At 35.5% G+C, this 14,568-nt stretch overlaps 1 protein-coding gene across 2 annotated transcripts in view; it reads right to left on the bottom strand.

Moving 5' to 3' along the window:
* Positions 1–3,606: 3,606 nt before the first annotated feature.
* The window catches only part of Ndf (Nucleosome-destabilizing factor), a 419,078-nt gene continuing 408,116 nt past the window's right edge, over positions 3,607–14,568 (bottom strand). For both annotated transcript variants that reach the window (XM_069820873.1, XM_069820874.1), the window contains one exon: positions 3,607–4,915. In XM_069820873.1, the coding sequence (XP_069676974.1) occupies positions 4,716–4,915 (200 nt within the window). In that variant the 3' untranslated portion in view covers positions 3,607–4,715. The remainder of the gene's footprint in view (positions 4,916–14,568) is intronic.

Below are 14,568 nucleotides of genomic sequence, written 5' to 3'. Positions count from 1 at the left end.
CTAATGAGTGATTCCCTGAATATGTTAATTCAAAGGGTAAAAACTGAAAGTGTAGTTTGGTTGCTTTTTATTTACTAAATGTGTGCTTAAATGGCTCAGGTGTGTTATTTAATAAGAAAAAAAAAAAAAAAAAAGTATGTCGTGAACATATGTATCACAAATCAAAACTTGTGGTATTAAACATTGTGCTGAAATCATAGTACAACTGGTACTTTTCAAAGTGAGATTTCACAGGTAAATATTTAATTTTATACAATTTATTTTTTCTGTGTCACACTTGGCTACTTCAACATAAAGAATGATACAGTGTAATTTTTACAAAAGAGTTGAGTTACCTATGATGACATGTAATTACTCACTGCAAGTCTGGTCAGATCTTAATGCTCAACATGTAAATACTTTCCTAAACAGCATAACCAATGGAATAAAAATTCCTTTCATATTCAGAATCTACAATGTAGGACAAACAAAAAGGTACTTAACCATTTTTCTTTAAAAACAAGTTTTTCTGTGTACAAGTGCCATGACAAAAATGTCAGATCGTAACGGTGCGTTTTCCTCTGGCTTTTCATACTCTCAATTACTACTGCTATGCGAGACATTGGTGAAAGTGGATGTGCGTGTAGTTGCTGTAAAGGCTGTGTTAAACAAGATTTGTTTCTGTTATGACAAAATCATCAGCACAAAGACAACGTGAATTTAGGCAATGCATAAAGGAACAGGGCCAAGATGAAGAATGGAAAGAAAAAGAGAAAGTCAAAAACAGGAAGAAAAGAGCTGCGCTCAGAAAAACAGAGCAGAAGAGAACAACTTTAAAGCAAAAAATAGAGTATAAACGAATTCAGAGGTTGAGAGACAAATTGAGAAAAACCGAGAAAGGTGATGATCTTGCTGAAATTGCGATGTCTTAAAAAGAATTTAAAAGCAGGCAGGATTATAGACAATGCAAAAAACAGAGTTGAAGAAGCACTGCCCAACACTTCAACCAAACGAAAAGAACTCACTGCTAATTTAGCAGGAAAGGAAGGCTTAATAATCAAGAAAACAGAGAAACATAAATCTAAAAACAAACTACCGAACAACATTCACACAGCAATTCTCCAGTTCTATGCGGATGACCTCCTAGGAGAGAAGATTTCAAAAAGGTCCACATGAATGATGAAATGCAAGTAGTCCGAATTAAACATCTATTGGTACCAGTGAAAGAAGCACATGCACTATTTGTAGACAATAGTGATAATATGTGTGTGAGTTATCCCGAATTTGCAGAACTATGTCCTGCTCATGTGTGTCTACAAAGTGATATTCTCCGCAATGTATGTACCTGCATAATACACGAAAACATGAAATTTCTTGTCAAAGCCTTGCACAAGAAGCATGTGCCTGTTGAGATTGAGATTCGCAAGTTTATAAACAAGTTATTTTTTTTTTTTTTCTGATGGAGTGCAAGCCATGTCAAGCAAAAGTTTACCTTAAGCCATATGATGTACTTGTCAGAAATATTTTGATTTCCTATGCAATGGCACTTCTATGAATCGTATCATGGGAAAGGGGCAGTAGATGCTATTGGAGGCCATGTAAAAAGGGTAGCATGATTGGCTGGAAATACAATACACAATTCTAAAGAATTTGTACAAGTTGTGAGCAAGAAAAATCAGCACATTAATATCCAGAAAGTGTTTAAAGCTGATAAAAAGTTTCTGGAAAAAAGTTTGACACACATTTCGCCTATACCAAGAACTCAAAAAGGTCATTATGCAAGTATTAGTTTTAAACACAGTAGAGTAGGTTATGCTGAACTTTCATGTGTTGAGTCAGTAAGAAAAATCCAACAATTTAACAGGTTAGCATAAAAAATAATGGGTGAGATTGGTGTATATATTATTTTTGTGTGCTTCCTGTTTAATGGATTTCTGCAGTATATAATGATGTAAAGAGCGTGTGTGTATGTATTGTTTTATCTCAGTGTGAGACAAGACTCAAGGCCAAGATCATGTAGCTTCAAATACTGTAATCTACAGGTCAAGGCAGTATTTCTGAATGCATTTCTGTGACTGATAAGCTTGGATCATCTGAAGCACAGCAGATTAAAGAAGAAAAATACCTGTTTGTGAGTTATAACTCGCATGGGCATAATTATCATCAAAAGATTCCATGCATTGGTTCTTCAAGCAATAATTTAGAATTTCAATTCCATGTATTATTTTGTGATTTTAAATGTATAACATTAAAATTATAATTTATATTCATTTGTGAGTTCTATTTCATGAAAGGCATATTGAATTTATATTTTGTATTTTATTAAAATATATTATACTAGGCTCTTGCACTTACCTATCAGCTTTTTTCTTGAGGAACAGTAAAATAATAATCTCCAGTATAAAATTCACAGATGTCAGACCATAACGATAATAGGTCAGATCGTAACGCATTACTTTTTTTCACCATAACTCACTTAATAGTAACTTTAAGTGATTTTTTTTAATGAAAACTAAAACCTTCTCCGACTTGATTTTTTGAAAAAAATTTTCGGACTGAACTTTTAGAGAAATTGAGAAAAGAACATGGACAATTGTAAAACGAGTTTACATTTATGACAGATCGTAACGAAAAATATTACGTTCAAAATAGAATACAAATTTTGTTTCTGAAATGCATTTAAAAAAATTAACGTAACCTTCAATAGTTCCTTTTTAAAACCATGTGGTTCAATTTAATTTAATAAATGTATTACATATTTTGCTCGCATTGTATTCTTCACCTAACATAATTAGGATATTAAATCCAGACATTTGAGATGGGCAGGGCATGTAGTACATTATGGGCAAATCAAGAAATGCATATAGTGTTTTAGTTGTGAGGCCAGAGGGAAAAAGACTTTTGAGGAGACCGAGACGTAGATGGAAGGATAAAATAAAAAAAAATTGAGAGAGGTAGGATATGATGGTAGAGACTGGATTAAATTTGCTCAGGATAGAGACAGATGGCAGGCTTATGTGAGGGCGGCAATGAACATCCGAGTTCCTTAAAAGTCATTTGTAAGTATTATATATTTTAAACAGAGTTTTAGGTAGAAAATGTATTCTGAATGTCAGATCGTAATACTTGGAATCCATCTAATACTAATATTTATAAGTAAAGATTAATTTTTGGTCCTACAGAATTTATCTGTTTTGCAGGAGCGAATTTTTCTCCTCTAATAACCAATATTTATAAGGCTGTAACATTCACTGCCACTAAGTTACACAAGGAACAGCTCAAAAATAATACTATAAGCTTTGACATGTTTTCTAAATGTTCTCCATTGTTCAATAAGTTTACTTCTAAAATGTACTAAATAAAAGTCACGTGGGTGAAAGCAATAAATTAAACATAATTTGATCTTAGTCTAACTGATTATATTTCAAATAACATAGACTTGAATAAGCATGTGCTGTTGTCACATTAAGAAGGGAAGATATAGGAGGCAACCACCAGTAACCAAGGTAAAGAAGGGCCATGTGCTGTTGTCACATTAAGAAGGGAAGATATAGGAGGCAACCACCAGTAACCAAGGTAAAGAAGGGCCAAAAGGAGTGAAATCGAATAAAGCACTCAGAAAATATGTCCAAAGTTTTAACATTATCTAATGTTTTATTTCATTATGATAATGGGAGTTGTGTTCGTCCTTATTTTCAAGTCCCCTTCCCCCCTCCCGTCTTCATTTCTAAACTATTCTTATTTGTTTCCTTTTCAGTTTTTGATGAAGTGTTCTATTAAAGTCTGATTTCTAAGAAAAAATGTAGTTTTTCCTCGGGTGCAAACTATATTACAAAAATAGAGTAAGTATCAGAGGATCAATATTTCTCAAAATTTATATATAATAACATTCTTTGAGATGTGTCCATGTAAAATATTAACAACACAACTTCATAATCAGACATTTGTTACAACACACTACTCTCACACCATGTGCCATCATTAAATACTTCATTCCCTGCTGTCCAACTTCAAATCAGCAGACCCTACATTCTCCTATAGACTAGTATCTATTCACACATGTTCCCCAACAACTGTCCTGTATTACCTATCAATTTAAAATGGTTAAAATATCCAATTAAATAAAAGCAACATATCTAGAGATATGGTCATACAGAGCAGGAGGACAGCCATCTGTGCTTGGGGCCTGCATAAAACCTCGTGACTGCAGAGTGCTAGAATTGAGCTTCTCTTTTGAGAATAAGAATATGCCGGATGGAAATAACTGTTCCTGCCAAAACAATACTGCTCGACTAGACCATAATTCTATAGAAAAACAATGAACTCTTTTAAAATACCACACGTTTATCGAACAATAACAATATATAAGCTAAGAATGAAACTTCTTTATGTAAAAATGTCTTATAAAAGAGAAATTCAATTCTTGCTCTCTCTGCAAATATGTACTAAATGCAACAGCACGAGTTATGTAGCATCAACGCTTAAAATTCCCTCCAGTTTTTCCAAAATATGGAGAAATTTATTTTAAAAACTCCCCGCCCATTACAGTTTTTATAGTTTTTACCAAGACTTCAAGCTCCACAACAGGTATGTCTTCAAACACAATGGAGCAATTATTACAATTTGCAATGAGTCATCTGTAAATGAGGCACTAATGTAGGAATAATCTGGATAGAATTATAAGTGATGCATGCCACATTTCAGTGGTCAGTTTTAAGTCACATGTGAAATACTTTTCAGAAGCGTGCACGAATGTAAACAGCCGATGCATCATGCTCCCCATAGCCAAGTCTCTTTGCATGTTTGAACAGTTCATTGGTCGACGCTGTCAGGGGTAATGGCTGCTCCAGCTGGTCGCCCATGTACAGAGATAATTTCAGGTCCTTTTGCATGTGCTGCAGTGGCAGATGTGTGGGAAAACCACCTTCAATAATTGCTGAAACATTAAATAAAAATCATTTGAAGATGTAATAATTAATATCATCAAATCATCACATAAACACAATAACTAAATATATGTTACAACCGAAACTTTTCAATAGAAGCAATGTTGTTGTCTAGTGCCTTGCATTTGGCAATGAAGCCATTAGCAGTATAGAAGCAATGTAAGGTTGAACAGAATTAGGCTTTTGGGTATTCCACAGTGGAATACTCAAAAGCCTAATTCTGATTATAGTCACCATGAAAGCCTAAAAACTCGTAGATATTTCTTCTGAATTCTAATGAATGTATATATTTGTCTTTAAGCAATATATCTTTTGGTGGGATGGCACTTCACATTATTAGTATACATTGCCGTTTCCCTGATTTACAATGCCTCTCGTACAAGTTATTTAGGTCATTACTTATTTTTAATTTATTATTGCAATTCTTCCACTAGTCTTTTCTTGTCTGTCATCAATTCTTCCATTATTTTGGTTATATCAGCGTCACTGGATGTGCCGGAATTTTGCCCCGCAGGAGTTCTTTTACATGCCAGTAAATCTACTGACATGAGCCAATCGCATTTAAGCACACTGAAATGCTATCGACCTGGCCCGGGATCAAACCTGCAACCTTGGGCATAGAAGGCCAGCGCTATACCAACTCGTCAACCAGGTCGACGATAATTATTAAAGAATCATATAAATATGCATATTGTGTGCATTGCTGTGCACATCACCTAAATATAATTATAGAAAAGGTAGCATCACAGAATTCACAAGCTCGTATTTTTTTTTTCAGCAGTCTTGTGGCTATATCTCCATTTTTTCTAATTTATCTTCTCAATTAGCTGTGCTGGACAATATTTGTAAAGGAATATCTGAAAGATCAAACACAAGGTGACATTTTAATATCCAATTAGTTAATATCATTTGCAGAAACAGGGAGAATCTAATAGAATGCTTTGAAAAACTTCAAATTGACAGAAATAATTTCACTGTGCAAGAAACTACAAAGATTCTCGTATGCTGAACAACGAACTTCAATTTTGGGTAGAATTTTTTCATCAGATCATGCCTAGTAGATATTTTATATAACCAGCTGCAGCATCGTAATGTCAACTCCATTACTATCTCTAATGCAGTAAAATCCATTTCTTGAGGCAACCATAGAATAAAAAAAAATCTGTTATTTATCAACAAGAAAAAACTCCTGCCATGAAGAAAAGGAAAGGGAACCCACAATATCTTTGCAAAAGTGGTGTGTGACAGCATTTCTTAATAGGCAAGAGAAAGAGAGATTTGCTTTCAATAAACATCTGTAGCCAACAAAATTGTTAAATCTCTCCCTTTTCAAAGACAATATAAATTACATACAATTCCCTTCACCAGAATTTGATGAAACTATCGAAGTTTACTCTACCTTGCATAAAGAACGTCTGAAAACTGGACTACCTGTTTTGTACGAGAGAAAAGAATTCCCCAATATCTTTGGACTTATAGAAAATGTACAAAATCATGTTGGATACAGTACAGAAGTGTTTGCTCTCCTTAAAATAATTATTGCTGCTCCCATGACTACTGCTGAACCTGAGAGAGTGAAGACTTTTCCAAGAAGTATAAGGGCCAGGCAAATAAAAATGTGTCAGATGCCAAAAAGTATAACAGAACATTTATTACCTCAAAAGTAATATCCAAAACTGTTTATATATTTATCCCATTGCGAGACAAGATGATCAGTCCCATTCTTGGAATAGCTTGTGGGCTGTCTACCGAACCAGTTCTTTACCTAGTCACACACATCTTCATCTGATGCAAAACTAAGTCCACGAATGTCTTTCTTCAACTCTCAAAAAATGTGAAAATCACATGGGGAGAGACCTGAACTGGAGGGGGCTTGTTGAAGCATTTCCCAACCAAATCTTTGAATTGTATTTCTCACGGAGTTTGCAGTATGTAGGCTGGCATTATTATGAAGGATAACGTCGTTCGATAGCATTCCAGGGCATTTTGACTTAATGGCACATCTCAGTTTCTGTAAAGTTTCTTCATAACACTGTGCATTGATTGTGGCTACATGCTCAAGAAAGTCAACAGGCAGAGGACCCCTAGAATCGAAGAAGAATGTCAACATGACTTTACTGGAACTTGTGTGAATTGCTTTGGACTTTTTTGGTGAGGGAGAATCCATGTGTTTCCACTTTGGCTCTGCCGTTTGCTCTCCAGTTCAAAATGGTGACATCACAATTCATCCCCAGTGACAATATGGCACAGAAATGCATATTCTTCCTCGTGATATTGTTGCAACTGATCCAGTGAAGCAGCCATTATGTTTGTTTTTTGTTCCTCCATCAACTGATGTGGAACACATTGCACGCAAATTTTTCGGTAATGCAGGTGCTTTGCCGCAATGACGTGTATAGAACTAATTGTGACTTATTCTCACTAAACGACGAAGTTCTTCCACAGTAATCCATTGATTTTCCCATATAAAATCATCAACCTCAGCAATAACAGCTAGAGTGATGGCATGATGAGCCTGTCCTGGGCAAGCATCATCTTGCAGTGACACACGTCCTTCTCGGAATATCTTGTACCATTCCAGTACACACGAATATGACATGCTGTGTTTGCCTTAAACAGCAGACATGCGACGATGGATTTCTCATCCTCCTACTCCTTCAGCAGTTAAAAATCACAGTATACCTTGCTGTTCTTCTTTACCTGCCTCCATTAGTGATGTTAGACGAACACACTTATCTCTAATCTCACTTCCAGCACAAAAAACGAATGACTAGTGTGTAAGCAGAGTTTGTAACTATGCTTTCGCGAGTCTGTTCAGCAATCAAATTCCAGTGGTACCAACTTGGCCTCTCATACAATGACACAAAACTGTTCTGGCAATTAACATTAGAAAAATTCATGAATGACTTAATTGTTAATTTCAATGATAAAATTTCTGGTCGCAAAGAATCGAGACTGGACTTTGTCTTCAAATAAAATTGTAAAGGAAGCAGTGACAGATTTTTGACAATATTAAGAACACAACGCACTATTGCATATTTTCATTAGTATTTTCCCTTCAAATTTAAATGTGCAAAGAGTTTCGTAACTTTAATAATAATTAAACATAGATATCATGAACAGCAGCAGCAGCACCAAAAAAGGATTGAATCAATGATTCAATGTGGCTTCATCTTCAATAGAGGTAAAAAAAAAAAAAAAAGATTAATAATTATATAAATTTCACTGTGACATATGATAATGTTGTATCTAAGAAATTATAGTGCAATCTTACCAAAATAAAATCTCACGAGCCTCCACTGCATGCCATACATCTCAACATTTGACATTGTATCTAATACTCTTCAATTTATACCGTAGATGTCTGTAAAAATGCTCATACTCATTTCGAAATACTGGAGGCTTCATTCCGAAGAGAGGCAGGAAGTCATTATACTTGGCATGTAAAGCTGGAATGTTCCCATTATGCAGTAGCCTCATAGTTGACAAAAATGTTTGCACAACATACTTGTTCCTATTACAATTCACAGCTCGAAACTTTTAATTAAAATCCTTCCTGGCCCTAATGACAAGCTGTTCAGATTTGATGAAATGCAGACTATACATATTTGACACTTCATAAATTTCCATTGAAGTCTGTCATTTTTATTACTACATTTTATTCCTAGCATTTCTTCCTATCCTTAATATCCGAAATGATTATACCAATTAATATAATTAGAGATTTTAGAAACATTGAAAATCGCTGTCTTAATGAACTGAAATTAGACCAGTCCATGAAGAATTTGAATGTTCGTCAAACAAGACATCTGAAGGAGAACGAATATAATGAGTGGTGCTCATACCCTCATAAAGGAAAAGGTATTGAATTATTTTCGGAAGTACCATCTGCCAATGCTTGGATTATTAAAAAGCAAGGTCTTTCCAGTTCAGAGTGGAGAGATATGATAAAAATGACAGCCATGGTAGTGCCAGTTCGAGCTCTTTCAGGATGTTCCACAGGCACATCTCACTGCAGTAGTGAGTTTGAATCCCTACCTCGTGTGCTTGGAAGGTGTCCTCAGGGAGAAATCTTAAGAATAAAACAACATAACATCATTTGTTCCCGTCTTGCTGCTGCTCTCCAAAACAAAGGTTTGGAAGTTTATGAAATTTTTGGCTGATCAAGATATCATATGGAGGATTGACACCATCGCCATCAATAGGAATAAATCTGTAGCAGAGATCGACCCTACAATACGCTTTGAACAGTCCAAACTACAACCTATGGATGTTGATAAAGAGAAAAAAGAAATATACGAGTCAACAATACCTTACTTCTGTAACAAATACAACATCCAAGAGTACCACAGTAACAGGTCTGCTGTTGGGGTCCCGAGGAACAGTCCCTAAATTTTTTGTGATGTGGAAAGGGAAATATAAACTAGGCAAAGATATTCAAGACGAAATTGTAAAAAACATAATTAAATAGTTGCAATCTTAAAAAATCATCTATATGGCAAACACTCCACATAACTGTTTAATTATATATTTGTGATTGAAGATCTATATTTTTATCTATATATTTTTTCATGTCTCCATTCATGTACAACCATTATTGTAAATTGTGTGTTATTCTGTGTCTATAGGCAAGTCTTGGAAGGTCAGATAGTAAAAATAAATACATAAGTACGGTATGATTTGTTTCTTTTTCTTCTACAACTCGTGCTCTTCAGATCCAACAGCCAAAGTCATTAAGTCATACTTGATTTCATTATGCCACTAATAGCAATTCATGCCATGCATTTTACATGAGCCATATGCAAAATTGCTATTAACATTCTTCTTATAATTTGTGCACATTTCGTCCTTTACATTGATCACAAAAGAACATGATATGCTCTATTGCAGCATTTCTCAAACTTTTTTGAAGTGGGGACCACTTTTTAAGTCAGAAAAGTTCCGTGGACCACCTTATTCTTGTTCCCTTCGAAAGCAAATTTATCATTTTTTTAGTATACTTTAATATCATTATACTTATATTTTAAAATAGAATTAATTAATTAAAATTAATTAAATTAAATTAATTCTATATTAGTATTAGCTAATTAAGCTAATGTTAATAGAAGAAAATTCATTTTTGTTTCTTTAATAATTCAAGGCTATTAGAGCTTGGATAATCTTTAACTTATTAACTAAAACAAAAAAAAAAAAAAAAAAAAACGAAAAAAAATGTTGGTACTCACATTAATGAGATGGATGAGCCTGCCAATTCTTGCACAGTTGTTCTATATTTGGACGTATGCTGGTAAGCTTAAGTCAGAGATTGTCACATACATCGAGTCGATTTCGGTAGCCTACTTTGTTTTTATTAGAGTTAGTGATGAAAAACCTTTCTCACACAAATACAAAGAAACAAACTGAATTATAATCTCTAAAGCACCATTGTACACTTCACTGTTCTCTTTTCATTTGTGATGAGGTCCAGAAATTAACCATACCTTCCGCTTGGAATTTCATTTTTAAGTCCGGTCTCATTCAAGAGTTCAATTAACTCTTCTCTTTCACTCAATGAAAGTTTGTTAGTTTCAATATCGCAATGAAAGTGATCATGAACCCATGAAAATTCGTCATATTTATTTGGAAAATAAGTTTCAAATTGTGACTTCAGAGTTGTATTATTGGTGTACAACGTAGTGTATGTGACCATTTCAATGTGCAGACTGGGTGTCGGCAAAACTACTAAGAAAGTCATAAACACACGTAAAGGTTCGGTCCTCTGTTATGAATTCGGGTGGTCCCTGGCTGGATTACAGGGGTGGCGCCAGATGTGCAGGGAAAAGATGGCGAGAAACACCACATTCATAGTGCTTTAAATCTCTCTTTTGTTGTTGAGGGTAGAGTGGGAAGTCAGTAGACGGAGAGGGTAATACATTTCATAAAATGTCAGTACTGAGAGAAAAAGTGAAAGGTGATTGCCATGACATTGTGTCATTTCCAAACTCTGAGATTTTCAGCTACAGAGTGATACACAATTCGTTTAATTTCATTTTTTCTTCTGCCTTTTTTGAAGGACCACAAGGGCAGACCTCGAGAACCACAGGTTGTCCGCAGACCATAGTTTGAGAAACGCTGCTCCATTGTATTTGGAAGTTTAACACAAATTCTTGAACAGCTATCTAGCAACTGCTTCCTCTGCATTCTGCCTCATGACACATTAAGAGTTCCCCTTGTTTTATTATAGGTTTAGAAACTATATCTAATTTTATTACCATTTACAAAACAAAGCATTATTTTTTCATAATTTAAAACAAGAAAGATGAATGTAATGTAAATTAACGTTGCAGGAAATTGATTTTTCATTTAAGTTTATAGTACTATTGTCTTACTACTATAGCTTGTCTTCTCTCCTATCTTAATCACTCCTTTTTAAAATTTTAAACAGATATCATACTATACCTGGAGTGAAGTTTCTACAGTTTCTGAGCTACAAAGTATGCCAATGTAAAATGACATGTTTTATGGGAACCAAGACTGTTTCTTCAAGAAACACATTTCTATAATTTCTTATGTTCCCTTTCTCAGAGTGCAATATGTCCCTGCCTAACAAGGTACTCGAACAGTTAAATAGAGTGCCTTTTGCTGTCGAGTCACTTGTTACACGGCGACCGGCAATAGCAACCAATGATAGCTCAGTTTCTGCAAATCAAAAGCAAAACCTCTGTTACACAGCAGCCGGCGATAGCAACCAATCCCCCCCCCCCCCAGCCAATTCAGTACAAATACACAATGTACAATGAAAATGACCATGTATAATTGAGTAAAATTACAAAGAAAAATAATCACGTACCTTATAACATGAGATGTTGGAAATGTTGTCCTCCTTCATTTACACATTTATGGTAACTTTTTAGGAAATGTGCATTTACACATATTAATTCATCTTCCGAAATAAGAATCAATTTCATGCTTGATACTTGCTTTCAGTTCCCCTAATGTGTGGGGGTTCGTTGCATACACTTTATTTTTCAAGTGCCCCCATAGATTAAAGTCGCAAACAGTTAGATCAGAGAATCGTGGCGGCCATAATTCTTTACTAATGATCCTAGCTTCAGGTCAATTGTAGAAGTATTTATAATAAATCAGTTAAATTCTGGAACCTAGTAGATTCGCATAATCCTGACGTCATAATAGAAACAGAATCATGGCTTTCCAACGAAGTAACAGACTCAGAAGTATTTAGAAACGATTATGTAACATACAGACGCGACCGTGTAGGAACAGGGGGAGGAGTTTTTATATGTGTAAAAGAGTGCCTGCAGAGCGCTGAAAATTTTAAAGACTTGGAGTTCGAAATGTTGGGTGTAGACATAGCGGATGATTATTCATGAAACATATTACACATCATCGGTTTATACAGGGCTCCGAAAGAAGGCTTGAATGTACTGTGTAAAATAAGAGATATGTTGGAAAACAGACAAATCCGCGGACAATATGTTATCATTGCGGGAGACCTGAACTTGCCCCAGGTAAACTGGCACGGTACAATAGAGGGAGGGATGGGTCAGGCCCAGTCATTAGTAAACTCACTCATCTGGAAACATAACTTAATACAAGTAACAGATAGGGCAACAAGGGGAGATTCCTTACTAGACATATTTCTTTTAAGACCCTCTGAAATAGTCGCAGGTATTGAAGTGATTTCAGGTATTAGTGACCACGACGCGGTAATTCTTGAAATATTATGGAATGCTAAGTACAAGCAAAGCGGAAAAAAGAACAAAAATATCTTGCAATATAACAAAGCGGACAGAGAGGGCTTCCAAAATTATCTTAGAGAAAAGTACTCATCATGGGTAGTAAAGGGCAGTAGTGTAGAAGAATGCTGGACGGAGTTCAAGCAGATTATATTAACAGGAATACAGAAATTTATCCCAGTTAAACGCTTATCAAACAATCCCGATCCGGAATATTATAATAAATACATACGGAAACTGAAAAGAAAACTAAGTGTGGTAGCGCAAGGAAAGCTTTGCAAAACAAACAAAATTCACACAATTATCGAAAGAACTGCTTAATGCGAAGAAGATAGCACAGGAAAATTACCTAAATAAACTTTTCAAAGGTGAACAAAACGGGTGGGGGGAATTTTATAAATATGTGAAGAGATGACGCAAGGAAAACTATTCGAGCCTCCCCCTAAAAAATGACCGCAATCAATTTATCGTACAGGACAGCAAAAAAGCAGAAAAATTAAATTCCTATTATGCCACTGTTTTTGGGATGAGGACAATAATACCACACTTAGCTTCTGTGGAAAATATGGGTCAGTTTTCTATCAAGCCTAGGGACATAAGGAGAAGGATCTCTAAATTGAAAGCTCATAAATCAATAGGACCTGATGGTATCGCCGGAGACGTGCTAAAATTGAGAGGGGAAGCCATGATTCCCTATCTAGTGCGTATATTTGAAATATCAATTAACAATGGTACTGTCCCGCAAGATTGGAAAGATGCAATAGTGGTGCCAATTTATAAGTCAGAGTCTCGCTCAGATGCAAAAAATTACAGACCGGTCAGCCTCACCTCTGTGGTTTGCAAACAGATGGAACACTTGATTTCAGCTTATCTAAGGCAGCATTGGGATGACTCAAATTGGTTACATAACTGTATGTCAGGATTTAGAAGACAGAATAGATTCCAGTAGCCAAGTAGATGCAGTGATTATTGACTTTTCACGCGCATTCGATGTAGTCCCACACGATATATTGTTCGTTAAACTACAATCAATGGGGACTGACTCAAGAGTACTCCAGTGGATCAAGGAATTTTTAACTTGTCGCACTCAGAGAGTACGGGTGGGGGAGGAATTATCGAACCCAATTGAAATTACTTCCGGAGTCGCACAGGGGAGTGTCTTGGGGCCTCTTCTATTCCTGGCTTTTGTAAATGATCTGCCAGTTAATATCTTGTCTAGGGTTCGCTTATTCGTGGATGATTGTATGGTATACAGGGAAATAAAAAGTTATGAAGATACCACTCTTCTTCAGAATGACCTCAATAGAATAAATGATTGGGCTATAGCCAACAAAATGAAAATAAATTCTCTACAGAGCAAAGCCATCAGCTTTACAAGGAAAAGAAATAAAATAATCGCATCGTATACGTTAGGGGGTGAAACCATTCTGGAAGTTAACAAATGTAAATACCTCGGAATAAAATTTAGCAGCGATCTCGGCTGGGGGGAACACGTTACAGACACAGCGGGGAAAAGCATGGAGAGCGTTACACTTTGTGATGAGGGTACTAAGAAAAGGCTCTGATAAATCCAAAGAGATTGCATATAAATCACTAGTACGTCCAGTAATGGAATATGGTGCTGCATGTTGGGATCCTTACAGATTAGAACATATTAAGACACTGGAAAAGATTCAAAAACGGGCTCTCAAGTATTATCGGAAAAATTCACCATTAAAATGGGACACACTCACGGACAGGAGAACGCGAATTCGATTATGCGCACTGTTCGAAACATACAGAGGTGAGCCTGCCTGGAGAGAAATAAAAAATAGGTTGCAGCCGCCAAATTACTCTTCAAGGAACGACCACTCTTATAAATTGAGGGAAAGAAGACAGAGGACGGACACTGGAAAGTTTTCTTTTCT

This window comes from Periplaneta americana, chromosome 3 (assembly GCF_040183065.1).
Source record: "Periplaneta americana isolate PAMFEO1 chromosome 3, P.americana_PAMFEO1_priV1, whole genome shotgun sequence".
In the NCBI taxonomy this organism is placed as follows: Eukaryota; Metazoa; Arthropoda; class Insecta; order Blattodea; family Blattidae; genus Periplaneta; species Periplaneta americana.
Note: the sequence above shows the minus strand (reverse complement) of the source record. Positions and strands in the feature narration are given on the sequence as shown.